At 53.6% G+C, this 20,089-nt stretch overlaps 4 protein-coding genes across 4 annotated transcripts; 1 reads left to right on the top strand and 3 right to left on the bottom strand.

Annotated features, from left to right (window-relative positions):
• Positions 1-213: 213 nt before the first annotated feature.
• NCS54_01214900 (CHAT domain-containing protein) lies at positions 214-4,926 on the bottom strand (the record flags this gene model as incomplete). The annotated part of the gene is made up of 2 exons (XM_053157395.1): positions 214-332; positions 585-4,926. The coding sequence occupies 2 exons, from the start codon at positions 4,924-4,926 to the stop codon at positions 214-216; spliced, it is 4,461 nt and encodes a 1,486-aa protein (XP_053013370.1).
• Positions 4,927-6,572: 1,646 nt separating this feature from the next.
• On the bottom strand, positions 6,573-7,427 carry NCS54_01214800 (Hypothetical protein; the record flags this gene model as incomplete). Its single annotated transcript, XM_053157394.1, has 1 exon — positions 6,573-7,427. The coding sequence occupies exon 1, from the start codon at positions 7,416-7,418 to the stop codon at positions 6,573-6,575; it is 846 nt and encodes a 281-aa protein (XP_053013369.1). The 5' UTR covers positions 7,419-7,427.
• Positions 7,428-7,729: 302 nt separating this feature from the next.
• On the top strand, positions 7,730-14,765 carry NCS54_01214700 (CHAT domain-containing protein; the record flags this gene model as incomplete). The annotated part of the gene is made up of 6 exons (XM_053157393.1): positions 7,730-12,494; positions 12,747-12,857; positions 13,465-13,520; positions 13,808-13,876; positions 13,928-14,022; positions 14,150-14,765. 6 exons carry the CDS (start codon positions 7,730-7,732, stop codon positions 14,763-14,765), a joined length of 5,712 nt encoding a protein of 1,903 aa, XP_053013368.1.
• A 156-nt stretch (positions 14,766-14,921) lies between these two features.
• NCS54_01214600 (NACHT domain-containing protein) lies at positions 14,922-15,653 on the bottom strand (the record flags this gene model as incomplete). The annotated part of the gene is made up of 1 exon (XM_053157392.1): positions 14,922-15,653. One exon carries the CDS (start codon positions 15,651-15,653, stop codon positions 14,922-14,924), a length of 732 nt encoding a protein of 243 aa, XP_053013367.1.
• Positions 15,654-20,089: the final 4,436 nt, after the last annotated feature.

Here is a 20,089-nt window from a genome sequence, read left to right as displayed (position 1 = left end):
GCGCCGTGGTGGTAGGAGTGTTGTTGCCACATTGTTCGCAGTTTCGTCCTCGCGCTTTCGCGATTGTATGCCAAGGCCGATGCGCGGCTAGGCTAAGGCTTTTTTCATTAGATGAAGAACTATCGGCAAGCCCTACAGATATAAGACTTCCGACAGCGGACACGAGGCCCTGGGCAAAAGCCACTTCTATATACTAAGTCTGCTGCTAGAATTCTACGCACCGAAGTGAACAAACTGCGCCCACACCAGCGGCATCCTCAACTCCCTCTCCCGCACCTCCATCACAGCATCGCGCAGTGCCAGAGCCACCTCTCCGTCGCCCCAATAAGTTGCTGTCATTCCCCCGAGCAGCGACCGATAAAATTGACCTGCAACTTCCACACAGACCCGGTCGATCGATGGCCAAAGACACCCAATTACATGCGGAAAGCCAGCTACCTGAAACCCGCTCACCACATGAATCACCTCGTCTGATAGCCGTGCCGACCTATTCTCTGCCGTTGAGCAGGCTGACAGGTATGCCATCTGTGCGTTCCCGAGGCTCAACTCCGATACTCTGTGCACTGTCAACCTGTCCTGCTCACCCCGGCTCTGCAAGATTAGTCCGCTCTTGGAAGGATCCAGATGGTCCGTAAATCCATGGCAGGCAAAGTGCGCAATGCAGCAGTTTCGCAACCCCTCAATAACATCCTCCACGCTAGGCAACTCCTGATGTTGTACGGGAAGATGGCCGTTGATCGCATCCATTAGCCGATCCTTCTCTTCAACGACACCGGGAAGGTCAGGGCACGAAGCGTTGCCTGGTGTAGTCTGCATGGTAGCAATCAGAACCGATCCTCGGGCGCTTTCTGTGGTCCCGGCTCGACGCCGTGCATGCGCAAGTGCTTTGATAGACGGAGTATAGGATGAAATAACCTTGGTAAACGCATTCTCCGTCGAATCAGCGGAATGTATTCCCGCGGCATGAAAAGGCATCGCGCTGGCAAGGCCGGCGCCGATCCACCATATCCTCGGCAGGCCGTTCACCGCGTTGTGGCTGTGGCCAATCTCGTCAAGAATCTGCTTAACACACGCATCCCACAGCCAGGATAGATATTTGAGATATTCCCTGTTCTTCTGTGCGCGCTCTGATCTGCGGCCTGTCCATTTCTTGCTTAGCCAAGCCCTTGCATCCTCGGCAGCTAGCATCGGCAGATTGAGTGCTTTGATGGCTATTGGAGAAACTATAATCGCGTCACTTCGGAATGTTGTAATGTTGACGACGACGATGCTCCCCCCGGCGGCGCACTCTTGCATCTCTGCCGTTTCCTGGCCCAGCATGAAGCGCTCGTGGCCAGTAGTCCCTCGGATCTCGTGAATGCATACGTCGAGCTCGGCCAGGGCCTCAAGACGGCGGATTCGCAGCTGTGCCTGTATTCTGTCTTGGTCCACTTGACGGAGCGGGCTATTGACTTCGTCTCGGAGCTGTTGGTATCGACAAGCAAGATCGGGATGCTGCCGTTTCAAGAGGGACAAATCGCTCCGGGAGTCCATCAGCTGGCCAATAATCACAGCGCGGCCCTTCTCAAGATAGTGGAGGGCGTCCGCTGGCTGGTCAGATTGAAGAAGGAAAGCGCACAAGTCAGCGGCGACGCCGCTGAAAGTGGAGACGACGAACTGCTGATCGGCACGGTCGAGTAATTTCGTGTTGACGGTCGGGAGTAGGTCGATAATACTTTTCCCGAGGTCTATAGCGGCACCAGTCTTGTGTTGAGGAGCGAGGAGTTTCAGACATCGGGCGCCGGCCTGGATGCGATGGAAGGGAACGGCTGATTGACAATGCCAAGCGTCTTGTAAGGTTGAGGAAGCTTCTTCTAGGTCTGCCATCTCGCCCGTCCGCTCATACCGCCGAACAAGCTTGTTCCCCAGGTTGCTCAAACTGCCTGCTCGGTTGGGATGGTCGTCTGGAGTCGAGTCGACAGCTTGTCTTGCTGTTCTGATGGCCTCTTCTAGGTCTACCATCTCGCCTGTCCGCTCGTACCGCCTCTCAAGCATAATCCCCAGGTTGCTCAACCAGGCTGCCCGGTCGAGATGGCCATGTGGCGTCGAGTCGACAGCTTGTCTTGCTGTTCTGATGGCCTCTTCTAGGCCTGATATCTCGCCTGTCCGCTTGTACCGCAGGCCAAGCTTGTTTCCCAGGTTGCTCAACCTGCCTGCCCGGTTGGGATGATCGTCTGGTGTCGAGTCGACAGCTTGTCTTGCTGCTCTGATGGCCTCTTCTAGGTCTACCATCTCGCCTGTCCGCTCGTACCGTAGATCAAGCTTATTTCCCAGGTTGTTCAACCAGGCTGCCCGGTCGGGATGATCGTCTGGTGTCGAGTCGACAGCTTGTCTTGCTGCTCTGATGGCCTCTTCTAGGTCTGACATCTCGCCCGTCCGCTCGTACCGCCGAACAAGCTTGTTTCCCAGGTTGCTCAAACTGCCTGCCCGGTCGGGATGATCGTCTGGAGTCGAGTCGACAGCTTGTCTTGCTGCTCTGATGGCCTCTTCTAGGTCTACCATCTCGCCCGTCCGCTCGTACCGCCGACCAAGCTTGTTTCCCAGGTTGCTTAACCAGGCTGCCCGGTCGGGATGGTCGTCTAGAGTCGAGTCGACAGCTTGTCTTGCTGTTCTGATGGCCTCTTCTAGGTCTGCCATCTCGCCCATCCACTCGTACCGTAGGCCAAGCTTGGTTCCCAGGTTGTTCAAGCAGGTTGCCCGGTTGTGATGATCGCCTGGAGTCGAGTCGACAGCTTGTCTTGCTGTTCTAATCGCCTCTTCTAGGTCTGTCATCTCACCCATTCGCTTGTACCGCCTCTCAAGCATGTTTCCCAGGCTGTTCAAGTACGCTGCCCGTTCGGTATGGTCATCTGGTGTCGAGTCGATAGCTTGTCTTGCTGTTCTAATTGCCTCTTCCAGGTATGCCATCTCACCCGTCCGCTTGTGCTGCCCCTCAAGCATGTTTCCCAGGCTGTTCAAGTACGCTGCCCGGTCGGGATGGTCATCTGGTGTCGAGTCGATAGCTTGTCTTGCTGTTCTAATTGCCTCTTCCAGGTATGCCATCTCACCCGTCCGCTTGTGCTGCCCCTCAAGCATGTTTCCCAGGTTGTTCAAGTACGCTGCCCGGTCGGGATGGTCTTCTGGTGTCGAGTCGATAGCTCGTCTTGCTGTTCTGATGGCCTCTTCTAGGTCTGCCATCTCGCCCGTCCGCTTATACCGCAGATCAAGCTTGTTTCCCAGGTTGTTTAACCAGGCTGCTCGGTCGGGATGATCGTCTGGTGTCGAGTCGACAGCTTGTCTTGCCGTTCTGATGGCCTCTTCTAGGTCTGATATCTCGCCCGTCCGCTTGTACCGCAGGCCAAGCTTGGTTCCCAGGCTAGTCAAGCGGGCTGCCTGGTCGGGATGGTCGTCTGGAGTCGAGTCGAAAGCTTGTCTTGCCGTTCTGATGGCCTCTTCTAGGTCTGCCATCTCGCCCGTCCGCTTGTACCGCAGGCCAAGCATATTCCCCAGGTTGCTCAACCAGGCTGCCCGGCCGGGATGGTCATCTGGTGTCGAGTCGACAGCTTGTCTTGCTGTTCTGATGGCCTCTTCTAGGTCTGACATCTCGCCTGTCCGCTCGTACCGGCTCTCAAGGAAAACTCCAAGGTTGTTCAAGTAGCCTGCCCGGTCGGGATGGTCTTCTGGTGTCGAGTCGACAGCTTGTCTTGCTGTTCTGATGGCCTCTTCTAGGTCTGATATCTCGCCCATCCGCTTGTACCGGCTCTCAAGCTTAGTTCCCAGGTTATTCAACCTGCCTGCCCGGTCGGGATGATCGTCTGGAGTCGAGTCGAAAGCTTGTCTTGCCGTTCTGATGGCCTCTTCTAAGTCTGACATCTCGCCTATCCGCTTATACCGGCTCTCAAGCTTGTTTCCCAGGTTATTCAACCTGCCTGCCCGGTTGGAATGATCGTCTGGTGTCGAGTCGATAGCTTGTCTTGCTGTTCTAATCGCCTCTTCTAGGTCTGTCATCTCACCCATCCGCTCGTACCGCCTCTCAACCATGTTTCCCAGGCTGTTCAAGTACGCTGCCCGGTCGGTATGGTCATCTGGTGTCGAGTCGATAGCTTGTCTTGCTGTTCTGATGGCCTCTTCTAGGTCTGACATCTCGCCCGTCCGCTCATACCGCCGAACAAGCTTGGTTCCCAGGTTGTTCAAGCAGGCTGCCCGGTTGGGATGATCACCTGGAGTCGAGTCGACAGCTTGTCTTGCTGTTCTAATCGCCTCTTCTAAGTCTGGCATCTCGCCTGTCCGCTCATACCGCCGAAGAAGCTTGTTTCCCAGGTTGCTCAACCAGGCTGCCCGGTCGAGATGGCCGTGTGGCGTCGAGTCGACAGCTTGTGTTGCTGTTCTGATGGCCTCTTCTAGGTCTAATATCTCGCCCTTCCGCTCGTACCGCAGGCCAAGCTTGTTTCCCAGGTTGCTTAACCAGGCTGCCCGGTCGGGATGGTCTTCTGGTGTCGAGTCGATAGCTCGTCTTGCTGTTCTGATGGCCTCTTCTAGGTCTGCCATCTCGCCCGTCCGCTCGTACCGCCTCTCGAGCTTAGTTCCCAGGTTGTTTAACCAGGCTGCCCGGTCGGGATGATCGTCTGGTGTCGAGTCGACAGCTTGTCTTGCTGCTCTGATGGCCTCTTCTAGGTCTGACATCTCGCCCGTCCGCTTATACCGGCTCTCAAGAAAAACTCCAAGGTTGTGCAAATAGCTGGTTAAGTGAGAGGAAGTATCGGGAATTACCGTCAATCCCAGCTTAGTAGCCTCGATAGCGATATCAATGTCTGATACATCCCCAGACTTCTGGAATTTCTCATATGCCTGCATCGCGCGGGCCGACAGAGTCCTGCCATGTTGCCGTAGGGTTTGTAGTAGATCCATTTTGCCGCACTATTAGAACGATTTAGGTTATCCGAGAGCAACTATTGTGACTGAAATGCAATCGGGCTTATCAAAGACCATCGCGCAAGCGCGGCATGCCTGGGTCGCGAAGGCGCCTTATCTCGCTCAGCACAGCGGCCACGTCACCAAGGCCATTTTTGTGGCTGGCGTTTGGTCGGCTCAGCCCCAACCCACTCATTCGTATGAACCAGCCAAGGCAGACATCGAGGCGAGAGCCAAGGCACCAATACGATTCACATATAGGCTGAGCGAGAAGCTAAGGTGAGACTTCAAGGCCACTGCCTGCATCTGACTTGTAAGCGCTATCCTCCATTTAGATCAGCTTGCATTATCCCCTTGGCTTTAGACCCACCCATCTTACGCGGCTCATTGAAGAGGTGTCATGACGTACACAGCCCGGTCCATATTGGACATACGCATTCACCCACTATTGGCGCCGTAATGACTTTCAATAAAACTTCATTCATAACCCTAGCAAGCCACTTGATGCCGTTCAACCTTCTACCTTATTATCGCACTGATTGTAATAACACCAGAAGGGTCCGCAGTGGTCATAGACCGCGCTGTCGCTCCTTAGCTGGTTGATGTCGCGAAATGGCTATTGAAAGCGGGCATGACTCATGGAGTTGCTTGCCTCATCTCTCAAAAGCACTCATCACTGCGGCTGAGGAGGGGTCATGGCACTGCGTGGGGCAACCCATGGCTCAGCCGCACGAGCGAACCAATATGATAGTGTCTAGAACGCAGCCGGATACGCATGACAGTCTCCAATATCATTTCTTACGTTCTATCTACGAATAAATTCGCACGAAACTGGTAGTCTGGAAGTATGTACAAGATACATGGCATGGCGCGTTCACGCGGCCATGTAGTCAAATGCGTGCGACGTAGTAGCAGCCGCCGTCCATCCATGCTAGCACGGGCAGACACGATAAGATTTCAGATTATCGCCCCGCATGGACGAGCCGAGCCGAGCCGAAAGCTAGCACCGTTAGCCCTGCGGCCCGTAATGGAAGTTGACAGTCCCCTGGATGACGTATTGGCCTGGGCTGCGCCCGTGGCAAACCGGCCCCTTGAGGTTTTAGCTGCTTTCCTATTGAGGTGTCCTCCGTACTGGCCGCGGAAACGCTACAGCTCCCGCCCTCTTCATAAGCTTCGATAAGCTGCATTTGCCGTTGCTAGTGGGTTTGTTTAAGGAGTTATTAGTTCGGATAAAGCGTTCTAGAAATTACCTTGCGCACTGACCTGCGGTCGCCACTTGATGAAGTCGCGGGATTTGCATCAGAGACGCTCTTGTCGGGCAATTTAATAGTCAATCGATTAGAACTATCGAAATAAAAAATGGGATTGAACAGCAATGTGCTCGAGGACAGCTATTTAAACCCATGTCGTTAGGATTGGAGTCCTTGATGCGACAAGCTGAATGTGAACCTAGATACGTGACTCCAAATGTACGGACCGTGTTCCACATTCGGCCGCACGGCTCGCTAAGGCACAGTGGAACCTAGTGGTAACAAAACGACACGCTGCGCCCATGCGGGAATTCGCATTGCAGCGAGCTATGGACACGACGTAGAGTCAAATCTCCATACAATCAATAGAACCTAGCCGTCTGCATCGGGGCATCATTTCTCGGATGAGCGCATGAATATGGTCTCGTTTCCCACAACCTCCTTATCCCAGTCTCCATCCAAGTCTCCATCCAAGTCGTCCACTTCCGTCAATTCGACCTCGATCACATCGTCTTCACCGTCCTCCTCATCCCTCGATCTCTCCACCGATGACCACTGACGCACGCCCGACAATCGAGAGTTGTCTACATGCTTGCTGGAGAGCCATCTGTGGCAAAGCTTGCGATACTCAAACGCGCATACCTGTTCGCCCGGTGCCATGAATTGCGATGTCGCTCCATCCAGGCCTTGTTGACGGATCCCAACACTAGGGTCAAGTAGACCCCCGATCGGCACAATGGCTCCAGCTGCAGCAAGGGACAGGGTAGCTGGAACCGTGATCTGGCCCTCGGCGCTGTTTCCCAAAATCGACGCCTGGCTAACGCTGGCATCCGTGACTGTGCGATAACCGACGATCATGTATATATCTTCACCTCGATCTAAGGCTCGCTCGATCCAGCCTCGGGTGGCGGCTTGGCCTATCGCTTCGTCAAACCAGCTGTCAGAATTATCGAGGGTGTAAGTCTTGACGCGATCCGTGGCCACACAAATCTTCATCTTAGCGCGCTTAGAGAAGCTGGCAGACAGCAGAGATGTTAAGGACGCGTTGAAGGCAGAACGACTGGCCGTTTCGTGTTGACCAGTGTAGGAGTCGAGGAGTGAAACTAGGACGCGGGGTTGACCTGCAGAGGGAGGATCATGGTGGTTCTGGTGGGGATGGTCGATTCTGGTGACGAAGCGACCAAGTTTGATGGAGTCCTGTGAAAGGAAAAAGGGTGTGAGGATGATGCTTCGCGTCATATTGCTTGTGGTACAAAGTTGAAAGACTCCTGCCAGGTCTGAGGCGTTTTATGTCTTCTTATTTGGCACCTGAGAGGCCGCCAATGTCTGCCTTGGCTGGTTCAGACAAATGGTGGCTTGGGGCTGAGCCGACCAAATGCACGCCAGCCACCAAAATGGCCCTGCTGACGTGGTCACTGGGCTAAGCCAGATAATACGCCTTTGCGACCCAGGCACGCCACCCTTGCGCGATGATCTTTGACAAACCCCATAGCATACCAGTCACAATAGTTACTCTCCAAAACACTCAACCGCTCTAATAGTGCGGCAAAATGGGCCTACGGCAAGCCCTACGACAACCAAGCATTCGCGAAGATATGTCTTGGACGCTGTCGGTCCTGGCGACACAGGCATATGAGGAATTCCAGAAGAGTGGGGATATATCTCACATTGATTTTGCGGTGGAGGCTGCTCAACTGGGATTGGCAATAATTCCCGATACTTCCTCTCACTTAACCCGCCACTTGAACAACCTTGAAGCTTTTCTTGTGTGCCGGTATGAGTGGACAGGCGAGATGGCGGACCTGGAAGAGGCAATCAGAATAGCAAGACAAGCTATCGACTCGACACCAGACGACCATCCCGACCGGGCAGGCAGGTTGAACAACCTGGGAAGGATGCTTCTTCGGCGGTACGAGCGGATAGGCGAGATGGCGGACCTAAAAGAGGCCATCAGAGCAGCTAGACAAGCTGTCAACTCGACACCGGACGATCATCCCGACCGGGCAGTCTACTTGAACAGCCTGGGAAGCATGCTTCAGAGCCGGTACGAGCGGACAGGCGGGATGGCGGACTTAGAAGAAGCGATCAGAGCAGCAAGACAAGCTGTCGATTTGACACCAGACGATCATCCCGACCGGGCAGGCAGGTTGAACAACCTGGGAATCATGCTTCTTCGGTGGTACGGGCGGGCGGGCGGGGTGGCGGACTTAGAAGAGGCCATCAGAGCAGCAAGACAAGCTATCGACTCGACACCAGACGATCATCCCGACCGGGCAGGCACGTTGAACAGCCTGGGAATCATGCTTCTTCGGCGGTACGAGCGGACAGGCGAGATGGCGGACTTGGAAGAGGCAATCAGAATAGCAAGACAAGCTATCGACTCAACACCAGACGACCATCCCGACCGGGCAGGCAGGTTGAACAACCTGGGAATCATGCTTGGTCGGCGGCACAAGCGGATGGGCGAGATGGCGGACTTGGAAGAGGCCATCAGAGCAGCTAGACAAGCTGTCAACTCGACATCAGACGATCATCCCGACCGGGCAGTCTACTTGAACAGCCTGGGAAGCATGCTTCAGAGCCAGTACGAGCGGACAGGCGGGATGGCAGACTTGGAAGAGGCCATCAGAGCAGCAAGACAAGCTGTCGACTTGACACCGGACGATCATCCCGACCGGGCAGCCTGCTTAAGTAACCTGGGAAACAAACTTCAGAGCCGGTATAAGCGGATAGGCGAGATGGCGGACCTGGAAGAGGCCATCAGAATAGCAAGACAAGCTGTTAACTTGACACCGGACAATCATCCCGACTGGGCAGCCTGCTTGAATATCCTGGGAGCCAAGCTTGGTCTGCAGTATGCGCGGACGGGCGAGATGGCGGACTTAGAAGAGGCGATCAGAGCAGCAAGACAAGCTGTCGACTTGACACCGGACGACCATCCCGACCGGGCAGTCTACTTGAACAGCCTGGGAATCAAGCTTGGTCGGCGGTACGAGCGGACAGGCGAGATGGCGGACTTAGAAGAGGCAATCAGAATAGCAAGACAAGCTATCGACTCGACACCGGACGATCATCCCGACCGGGCAGGCAGGTTGAACAGCCTGGGAATCATGCTTCTTCGGCGGTACGAGCGGACAGGCGAGATGGCGGACCTGGAAGAGGCCATTAGGACAGCTAGACAAGCTGTCAACTCGACATCAGACGATCATCCCGACCGGGCAGGCACGTTGAATAGCCTGGGAATCATGCTTCTTCGGCGGTACGAGCGGATAGGCGAGATGGCAGATTTAGAAGAGGGTATCAGAATAGCAAGACAAGCTATCGACTCGACACCAGACGACCATCCCGACCGGGCAGTCTACTTGAACAGCCTAGGAATCATGCTTGGTCTGCGGTACGAGCGGACAGGCGAGATGGCAGACTTAGAAGAGGCGATCAGATCAGCAAGACAAGCTATCGACTCGACACCAGACGACCATCCCGACCGGGCAGGCAGGTTGAACAACCTGGGAAGGATGCTTCAGAGCCGGTGCGAGCGGACAGGCGGGATGGCAGACTTGGAAGAGGCCATCAGAGCAGCAAGACAAGCTGTCGACTTGACACCGGACGACCATCCCGACCGAGCAGTCTACTTGAACAGCCTGGGAGCCAAGCTTGGTCTGCGGTACGAGCGGACAGGCGAGATGGCGGAATTGGAAGAGGCCATCAGGACAGCTAGACAAGCTATCGACTCGACACCAGACGATCATCCCGACCGGGCAGGCACGTTGAACAACCTGGCAATCATGCTTGGTCGGCAGAACAAGCGGACGGGCGAGATGGCGGACTTAGAAGAGGCGATCAGAACAACAAGACAAGCTGTCGACTTGACACCAGACGATCATCCTATTCGGGCAGTCTACTTGGATAGCCTGGGAGACAAGCTTCTTCGGCGGTACGAGCGGACAGGCGAGATGGCGGACTTAGAAGAGGCCATCAGGACAGCTAGACAAGCTATCGACTCGACTCCAGACGATCATCCCGACCGGGCAGTCTACTTGAACAACCTGGGAAGCATGCTTCAGAGCCGGTATAAGCGGATAGGCGGGATGGCGGACTTAGAAGAGGCCATCAGGTCAGCTAGACAAGCTGTCGACTCGACACCAGACGATCATCCCGACCGGGCAGTCTCCTTGAACAGCCTAGGAATCATGCTTCTTCGGCGGTACGAGCGGACAGGCGAGATGGCGGACTTAGAAGAGGCCATCAGGACAGCTAGACAAGCTGTCAACTCGACACCAGACGATCATCCCAACCGGGCAGGCAGGTTGAACAGCCTGGGAATCATGCTTGGTCTGCGGTACGAGCGGACAGGCGAGATGACAGACCTAGAAGAGGCCACCAGGACAGCTAGACAAGCTGTCGACTCGGCACCAGATGATCATCCCGACCGGGCAGTCTGCTTGAACAGCCTGGGAAGGATGCTTCAGAGCCGGTGCGAGCGGACAGGCGGGATGGCAGACTTGGAAGAGGCCATCAGAGCAGCAAGACAAGCTGTCGACTTGACACCGGACGACTATCCCGACCGAGCAGGCAGGTTGAACAATCTGGGAAGCATGCTTCAGAGCCGGTACGAGCGGATAGGCGAGATGGCGGACCTAAAAGAGGCCATCAGAACAGCAAGACAAGCTATCGACTCGACACCAGACGATCACCCCGACCGGGCAGTCTACTTGAACAACCTGGGAAACATGCTTCTTCGGCGGTACGAGCGGACAGGCGAGATGGCGGACTTGGAAGAGGCCATCAGAGCAGCAAGACAAGCTGTCGACTCGACACCAGACGATCATCCCGACCGGGCAGGCACGTTGAACAGCCTGGGAATCATGCTTCTTCGGCGGTACGAGCGGACAGGCGAGATGGCGGACTTAGAAGAGGCGATCAGAACAACAAGACAAGCTGTCGACTCGACACCAGACGACCATCCCGACCGGGCAGGCAGGTTGAACAACCTGGGAATCATGCTTCTTCGGCGGTACGAGCGGATAAGCGAGATGGCAGACCTGGAAGAAGCTTCCTCAACCTTACAAGACGCTTGGCATTGTCAATCAGCCGTTCCCTTCCATCGCATCCGAGCCGGCGCCCGATGCCTGAAACTCCTCGCTCCTCAACACAAGACTAGCGCCGCTATAGACCTCGGAAAAAGTATTATCGACCTACTCCCGACCGTCAACACGAAATTGCTCGACCGTGCCGATCAGCAGTTCGTCGTCTCTACTTTCAGCGGCGTCGCCGCTGACTTGTGCGCTTTCCTTCTTCAATCCAACCAGCCAGCTGACGCCCTCCGCTATCTTGAGAAGGGCCGCGCTGTGATTATTGGCCAGCTGATGGACTCCCGGAGCGATTTGTCCCGCTTGGAACGGCAGCATCCTGATCTTGCTTGTCGATACCAACAGCTCCGAGACGAAGTCAATAGCCCGCTCCGTCAAGTGGACCAAGGCATAATACAGGCACAGCTGCGAACCCGCCGTCTTGAGGCCCTGGCCGAGCTCGACGCATGCATCCACGAGATCCGAGGGACTGCTGGCCACGAGCGCTTCATGCTGGGCCAGGAAACGGCAGAGATGCAAGAGTGCGCCGCCGGGGGGAGCATCGTCGTCGTCAACATTACAACATTCCGAAGTGACGCGATTATAGTTTCTCCAACAGCCATCAAGGCACTCAATCTGCCGATGCTGGCTGCCGAGGATGCAAGGGCTTGGCTAAGCAAGAAATGGACAGGCCGCAGATCAGAGCGCGCACAGAAGAACAGGGAATACCTCGAATATCTATCCTGGCTGTGGGATGCGTGTGTTAAGCAGATTCTTGACGAGATTGGCCACAGCCACAACGCGGTGAATGGCCTGCCGAGGATATGGTGGATCGGCGCCGGCCTTGCCAGCGCGATGCCTTTTCATGCCGCGGGAATACATTCCACTGATTCGGCGGAGAATGCGTTTACCAAGGCTGTCTCGTCTTACACCCCGTCTATCAAAGCACTTGCGCATGCACGGCGTCGAGCTAGGGCCACAGAAAGCATCCGAGGATCGGTTCTGATTGCTACCATGCCGACTACACCAGGCAACGCTTCGTGCCCTGACCTTCCCGGTGTCATTGAAGAGAAGAATCGGCTGATGGACACGATCAACAGCCACCTTCCCATACAACATCAGGAGTTGCCTAGCGTGGAGGATGTTATTGAGGGGCTGCGAAGCTGCTGCATTGCGCACTTTGCCTGCCATGGATTTACGGACCATCTGGATCCTTCCAAGAGCGGACTGATCTTACAGAGCCGAGGTGAGCAGGACAGGTTAACAGTGCACAGAGTATCGGAGTTGAGCCTTGGGAACGCACAGATGGCATACCTATCAGCTTGCTCGACGGCGGAGAATAGGTCGGCACGGCTGTCGGACGAGGTGATTCATGTGGTGAGCGGGTTTCAGGTAGCTGGCTTTCCGCATGTAATTGGGTGTCTTTGGCCGTCGATCGACCGGGTCTGTGTGGAAGTTGCAGGTCAATTTTATCGGTCGCTGCTCGGGGGAATGACAGCAACTTATTGGGGCGACGGAGAGGTGGCTCTGGCACTGCGCGATGCTGTGATGGAGGTGCGGGAGAGGGAGTTGAGGATGCCGCTGGTGTGGGCGCAGTTTGTTCACTTCGGTGCGTAGAATTCTAGCAGCAAACTCGGACCGCGGCGAAGCTGCCATAAAAGTGATAACTAAATATCATTTGCTATTTCTGCGAATCTCTTCATTCCCGCACAACGATTGGGGATGTCATGGACAACACAATGCGCCCCGCAGCTAGTACTAATAAAATATGCTGACGCCTTCACTGATGGTGGGGAGGGTGTAGTACAGTCCGAATGTTGTATCTCTATGGCAACGTGGTCTTTTTTTTCGCCCTCTCTGTGTACTATGGCGACGTCATAAAGAAAAAAAAGAGGCTGGATTGGTGGCTGGTCAAGTTGCTGTTTCTTGCGCCGGTCCTGGTCGCGGACTTTCATCAAAACGTCTCCTCCTCTGTTAGGATTTATAGAGACTCGAGCGTGAATAACAGGATGGAACTCTACTTTCCGCTACAATTGCAGTGCAAACATGCGAACGCAGTGACCACTGCGCCTGCACGGAACAAGTTCTCGCGCTCCTTTCCAGTATGAGCCGTCGCATGTCTCCTAATAATACTGTACTGTCTGAAGCCTATCGTTGTGAAATGCATGAAAGTGGCTCTGCCTTACAGGATCCCACAGTTTAACAACCCATGTCAGTGCTCGCCAGGGCATCAGAGCTGTTCCTCGGACAGGTGGCTACGCAGTCGGCCACGGTGAGTCCAGGGCTGGGGCATGTAATCCCGGCTGCCGCTTTGACGCCCCACTAAATCAGCCTAGCAAACACAAGTCACCACTCAAATGCTCCGTGCTCCTCCTACCATCCATACCATGACTACATCTCCTCTGCCCTCCGGGCCCACGCCGAGACGTGTTCTAGTTCCACACATTCGAGTACTTCTGCGTCGGAGACGCTGAACGCGAGGTACGGTGCTCGCGCCGACGCAAGCACCATGTAATTGTCCAATCCAGCCCGCGCCTCAACTGTCCATGCTCCGCTCAGCCACAAGCAAAGAAATTTCTCAAGAAGCACCAGGTCAGTGTCCACAATCTGAGCGAAATAGACAAGGCAGTGAGTGTAGATTGAGAAGTGGCAGAAAGCTACTGAATCTTATGCTTCCAGACTTGCCGACTGGCACCGCCCTTCTCGAAGGAGAACTCCCTCCGATCGTCGACCCACGCAGCCCTCCCGCACAATTTCCGACAGAACGACCAACTGTTAGATCTAAGGAAAGACACGCTTGCATACCTCAAGACCGACCTCCAAACCCCCAGGCTGAGCAAGATCCATCGATTCCTATGGCTCACTGGCATGCTGCGACCTGCCCGTCCCCTCCATCGACAGGTTGCTCCTGCGAACCATCCACCTCACCGAGTCCACTGACGAGCATCTCGTGTGGCACGAGACATGCATCTTCATCAAACCCATCCCTGAATACCTTCTTGACTACGAGTTCTGGCACCAAGAGTTATGCGCTGACGAAGCTCTTCACAAGAGCGCCTGCGGCCTACTTCTGTCCTATGCCTGGCTAGTCTGCTATAAGAGCGACCTGCGCATCGCGGGCGAGACGGGACTACTACCTGCCAACATCGACTGGAACGCGCGGCTCAACACTCTCTACCGCTTCGGCGCGGCCGGTTTCTCGCTGCGGAACGTAGTGTACGGCTTCATGTCAGGCTCGACACGCTACACAACCTTCTTTGAGCGTAACTTTGGCTGGATCTTAGCCGTCTTCGTCTACATGTCCGTTGTTCTGTCGGCCATGCAGGTGGCATTAGCCACGGAGAGATTGGTGACGACATTCGCTTCCAGCAATTTTCATATGGAATGGCACTGCTGTCGATGGCCTTCGTCTTGGCGGCAGTTGCATCATGCTCCATGCATGGTTGACGCTCTTCTGGTTCCACCTCCTGTCAACTGCTCAGTAATGCAAACGGGTGGCTGCGCAGCGACGGGCTAGGAGCCATGCCGGATGATGTAGGATGGAGAGATCATGGCCGTAGCACTTATTCGCGAGCTGATTTGCTTCTCCTGCATGTCTTGCGCCGGGATGCAGACGGGCTGGTAACTGCCATCACTTCGTGCCGGTCAAGCTGCTGCGACCGTCGCAACCTGATCAGACCGACAAAAGTTGATTGGCCCAGGTTCGCGGTGAGCGCTTGCTGTTGGTTGCACCGCATGCTTCAGCCGCAATCCAGGAGGCAACACAGGCGCCTTTCCTCTCCCCGCTGCCCATTCGCAGGCGTCGAGCAAATCCAGCGCATGTGTGGTCGCTTATCCTGTAGCAGCTGGTCGACGAGAAACTGAACCACCCGCTGACGAAGAAGAGCGCTGTGCGGCCAAGGCGGTCCGTTTTGCTGGCATCGACACTAGAAATTCCTACTAATAGCTTGACCACCTCGACGTGGCCGTTTCTTGATGCTGCAATCAGTGGCGTCAATCCAATGTTATTTGCGATCGTCATGTCGGCCCCCTTCTCGAGAAGCAGCTTCACCACCTCGACGTGCCCGTTGTTGGATGCTGCAAACAGCGGTGTCCCTCCGTTGTTATCCGCGGCTGTCATATCCGCCCCCTTTTCGAGAAGTATATCAACATCTCTAGATCCGTTGGCACAGGCAATGCCCAGAGCCGACTTTCCCAGGCTGCTCCTCTCCTTCACGTTTTGTTCGGTGGTCAGGGAAATCGCAATATCCGTCAAGTTCAGTTTTATTGCGTAGTACAAAGGACCAGGTGGGATGGTCTCGGCCTCTTTGTCCCCTCGTGCTGCATCCTCCGACTCGATCAACGACCTCCAAGCATCCCAGGTAGGGTTGTCTCGGTCGAGAAATTTGATCCAGAGCCTGGCCATTTCGGCCCCGTTGCGCACGCCCGAGTGAACATGTTGATGCCAGGCCGTTGCCGCATACCTTCGAAACGACTGACCAAGAGGAGAATTATGGTCAACGCCATCCCAAACTCGGCGCCAGCTGACATACTAAAGGCAGGCCTTTGCGAGGACGGTATTTTGGAGCTTCTCGTGAGAGATTTGCAAGCGATCGTTCAGTTGAATCCAGCCTGGCGTAGGGAGTTGACGAAGAAGGAATTGCCAGACGAAAAAGTGCGGTAGATGCACTGTCCTTCGGCCCACGGAAGGATCGGTGGGATCATCCCTGATCTCTAAGAGAGGGCCGCAAAGGCCAATTATCTCGGTGTCGACGTAATCGTTATCCACAGCGGGAAGGTCCCAAGGCTTGTCTTCAAACTCGACGATAAGGACGGCTTCGGTGATCTCAGACAGTCAGGGGCCGTAGTGCGAATGCTACCCAGCGCAGAAGGGCGAATGCACGGTGCTTCTCCCACCCTCCTAGCCGGGTGATCCTAGTCATGAGCTTAGCATTCTCAACTGTAATGCCCTGGGCACCTATCCAGAATCGGCCAGTGACACTCCTATTCGTCGAGCACAGATTAACGATTAAAACAAGTCCAAGTCTGCCACTGGTATCGCCAAGCGTCAGGGGAAAGTGTGTCTGTGTTCTTGTAGGCCCCAGTCAACGACATGGTGAAAATACTCGGTCATGGACGCGAATATCAATATCTCGTCTTGAAGACCTGGAAGATGTGAGTTTGGGCCAAGAAATGGAAGTACCACAGAGTTTATTTGTCTGTTTTATTCGCAGCATCATGAAGTCGACGTTATCAGCGCACTTCGACGCTCTTCCTGTCTGCCTTATCCATATCCTGCTGTAAATCCGTTCCCACACCGTTTGCAAGGATTTCTTCCAAGTCTTTTAAAATACATGGAAAGCTGTGTCCGAACTCCGATGGAACCTTGATACAGACCCTGACGATCAGACCATCAGAGTAGACGTTCACCTGTGATAACAATTAGGGTCTGTTATCACAATCCACAAGAAACTCGTATCTGCTTGTCGCTCTCTACTTATACGTCGTCTCTTTCTTGTTTTCCGTGCTTCGTTGGAGTCAATGTCTTCTGTTTGCTCGACACCAGGAAGAATCTTGGCTGCCAATTCATCTCGGTCGATGAATGATTCCATCAAGACTGTCTTGGAAGCAGGCAAAGTGGAAATAAGACGCTGCTGAGCGCTCATGATGTCGTGTCGAAGTGGTGGCGAGTCGTCCAGGGGAACATATCCCTGAGGTTTCCGTATGCAGGAGCTGCGCCTTTCCCTATTGGTACCCTCGTACAGACGGAAGCCGTCCGTGGGTGTCGGCCAACAAAAGCCGTGGCACCATCTTGAAGACTACTTGGCCGTGGGTGACTGAGAGATCATCATGCAGGACCCTGCTGGGTTTCGGAATCGCCGGCCACTGAATTCTGTCTGACTGTGAATAAAAGGAGACGGAGAGGGGCGGAACCTGGCGAGTTTTCCCTCGCTACTTCGGAATCATCTGGCCAATCACGGCCAGACGGAAGAGTTGATGCTGCCGGAGACTGGTGACCTTAGATATACTGAACATCATGAATCGAAGACGGACATTAACATATGACTTATTGAGTGATTAGCACGAAGGAGCAGCAACCTACCACCGAACCCGCTACCCCTAATTCGTCATTCTTGTCAACAATATCTGTCAAAACCCCCTTTCTACAGATCCCTTAGATAACTAGCATGCACCTGGCTCCTTCATGAATCAAATGTAATCATGCTTAACCGATCAGTAAGCCAGTTTCCTGGTTAAGATTTTAGTGTCTATCTTATAATATAACGTTAGCCTATTACATAATTCAAATATCGACTTATACTATTCCCTTTCTCGCCCATAATCCTAAGTAATCGCTGTTTTTTTACCTAAGCTAATAGTGAGTTTAAGGTAAGCCAATGTGATATGTGGGCCAGCGGTTCTGGTTTTAGCCCCCAGTAATTGATAAAAATAGAATAACTAGATACTCACTTCCTATAAGTTATATGCTTTTTAATACTTGCTTTAATGAACTTGGAGATAAATAACACAGCGTCCTGTCATCAGTCGCCGGTATAGACCCTCAGCTAGGGTTACCCTGGAGGTTATGTTGACTTCTCAATAGCAATTTTTCCGTGCTGACCAAGTGAGAAACCTTTCGCTCTGACCTACGTGGTTGCTGATCCAAATATTGACTCGATAGATAGTGAGCCCTGCGAAACATACAGTCAACTGCACTGCCACTCTCGTAGAATGCAGAGTAACTAGCCCTCTCACGGATTGACCACCCCATTCTGCCTTGTTAGCGCCGCACGTCACAGGGTTGGTCTAATGACCACAACGCTGGGCCAAGGATAGCCACATCGAGGCACACTTACACAGCCGAGATCAACCGGAAGGAAGGATGCCGGTTCGGGCGTGCCTCAAGATGGAAGGTAGTATACAAGGTAGTGGTACAGGAGGATTATGGCGAAAAGGCATTGGGTAGAAGTCTCGGTGGATAACTGATGTATGTCTCGAGGTTAGTTTCCTTCCTACTGACACCCGCTAATAACTACCTTGCCATACTCATTGGTCTAAGACAACACATGATAAATGAGTGTGATGTTGTTTGCTTCCGGTTGGCTAAGAAAGATCCGCACAGTCGCCGAGTTCTCCCAACAGTACCTCGGTCTTCCCAGTTGGCTATGGTCCTAAGGCTCTCCTGATGAGATAGATCCTTGCTCCCAACACTGCCTCACTTCCGCTCACCCGCGCTCACATTCATTGGTTTGAAAACCGCCTTGCTCTCGTCTCATGTTGAGTATCATGTACGTTCGTCATGCACCTTCCAAGGTTTGCCAAGCGGAAATCTTGCCGGTTGCAACTCACAAGGCACGTTTACTCCATACTCATCGTTACCTTGAATTCTTGAATCCATAAGATACGTCATGTAGTTTGGACTCGAAGGTTCTGGAAATGTATTGATAAGCGCACGCAACGAGGCAACAGCCGTAATTCACCATTCTCATCAACTCTCCGGTCAAACACCCCTTTTTACAAATCCATTTGATACCTAGCGTGCATGTGTATCACATGAGTTAAAAATAGGCCAACACACTCAACCAATCAGGAAGGCAGCTAATTCTGTTGGTTCAGACTCGGTGTCTATCTCATGACACCAACCCGCACCCAACGGACGAACTCATGGCCCAATGCTGCTAGTCTTGCCCAACCATCTCATCGCCACAGAAGTGTCGGTCTTAGCAGCGGTATCTTCAAATCGGCTCAGGTCACCTCCTGGGTTGGGCAGCGGGGATATAAAGCGGTCTCTTCCCCCAAGCTCAATCGTCAGTTTCTTCCACCTTGACCACCATGACCACCATGACCACCAGGAAAACTTGTCAACCGGACGGAGTGTTTTCATTGAGCTCCATTCTCGACAATAAGTCCCCTGGGCGACTTAGATTTCTCATGGTCTTCGCTCAGGAGGTCATCGATGAACTTCATTTCGCCCGAAACGTGCATGAGCAAGTACTGCTCCAGTTCGGCATATTTCCTTTCGATGACGAGCAAGACATCACCCGCCTCTCCGCTGATCCAATACATCTCGCAGCTGCCGAAGGCCAAGAAGAGCTTGCCAGCATATTCATAAACGTCTCTGATCTCAATAAGAAGAATCAAGATGTTACCGCTCTTTCCCTCGCTCTCTACCGTGGACATCTTCGTCTAGCTCAAATGCTTTTACAGAATGGAGCCCGGCCAGACTGCTCGCCGAAAATCAACAGCCTCCATGCCGCAGCAAGGCAAGGATATAGGGAAGAGATGGAACATTTCGTGAAAGACTTCGAGGTTGATCCCGACATTCAGGATAAAGATGGGGCGACGCCGGTCGTGTACGCTTTACTACAACCGGAAAAGGCAGCGTGGAAGACCATTTGTTTCCTTTTCTATCTAGGAGCGACGAAGGATCTTGTGGTTGGGGATGGTCGGTGGACATATGCTGAGCTTGCGAAGAGTTTAGGGAAGGATTGGCTAGCAGATAAGCTAGAGGAAGTATGTGGCGATGCTTCAAGCTGTGCGATGGACTTTGATCAGTAGACCCTTCTGAGTTCATTGAATTAGGCTTGAGCCCCTTATTTTCTGCGCAATATCTGCTATGATCTGGGATCTATGAAAAACAATTCGCATTCTTGTCACATTGGTCAAAAGTCGATCTGTTATCAGACCTATTTGAACCAGGAGTACCTAGATAGCCCTCTTTTCCCCCCCAAGTTTTATAATAGAACTCTTTAATATTAACCTCGCTGATCCTACTTGGCCATAAATCTAGGCACCTTATTCAATAAGGATAGAAACACCTTTGAAATTCTCGCTTGTAAGGATTGGATCGATCACTGCATG

Source organism: Fusarium falciforme, chromosome 10, assembly GCF_026873545.1.
Source record: "Fusarium falciforme chromosome 10, complete sequence".
Taxonomy (NCBI): domain Eukaryota; kingdom Fungi; phylum Ascomycota; class Sordariomycetes; order Hypocreales; family Nectriaceae; genus Fusarium; species Fusarium falciforme.
Note: the sequence above shows the minus strand (reverse complement) of the source record. Positions and strands in the feature narration are given on the sequence as shown.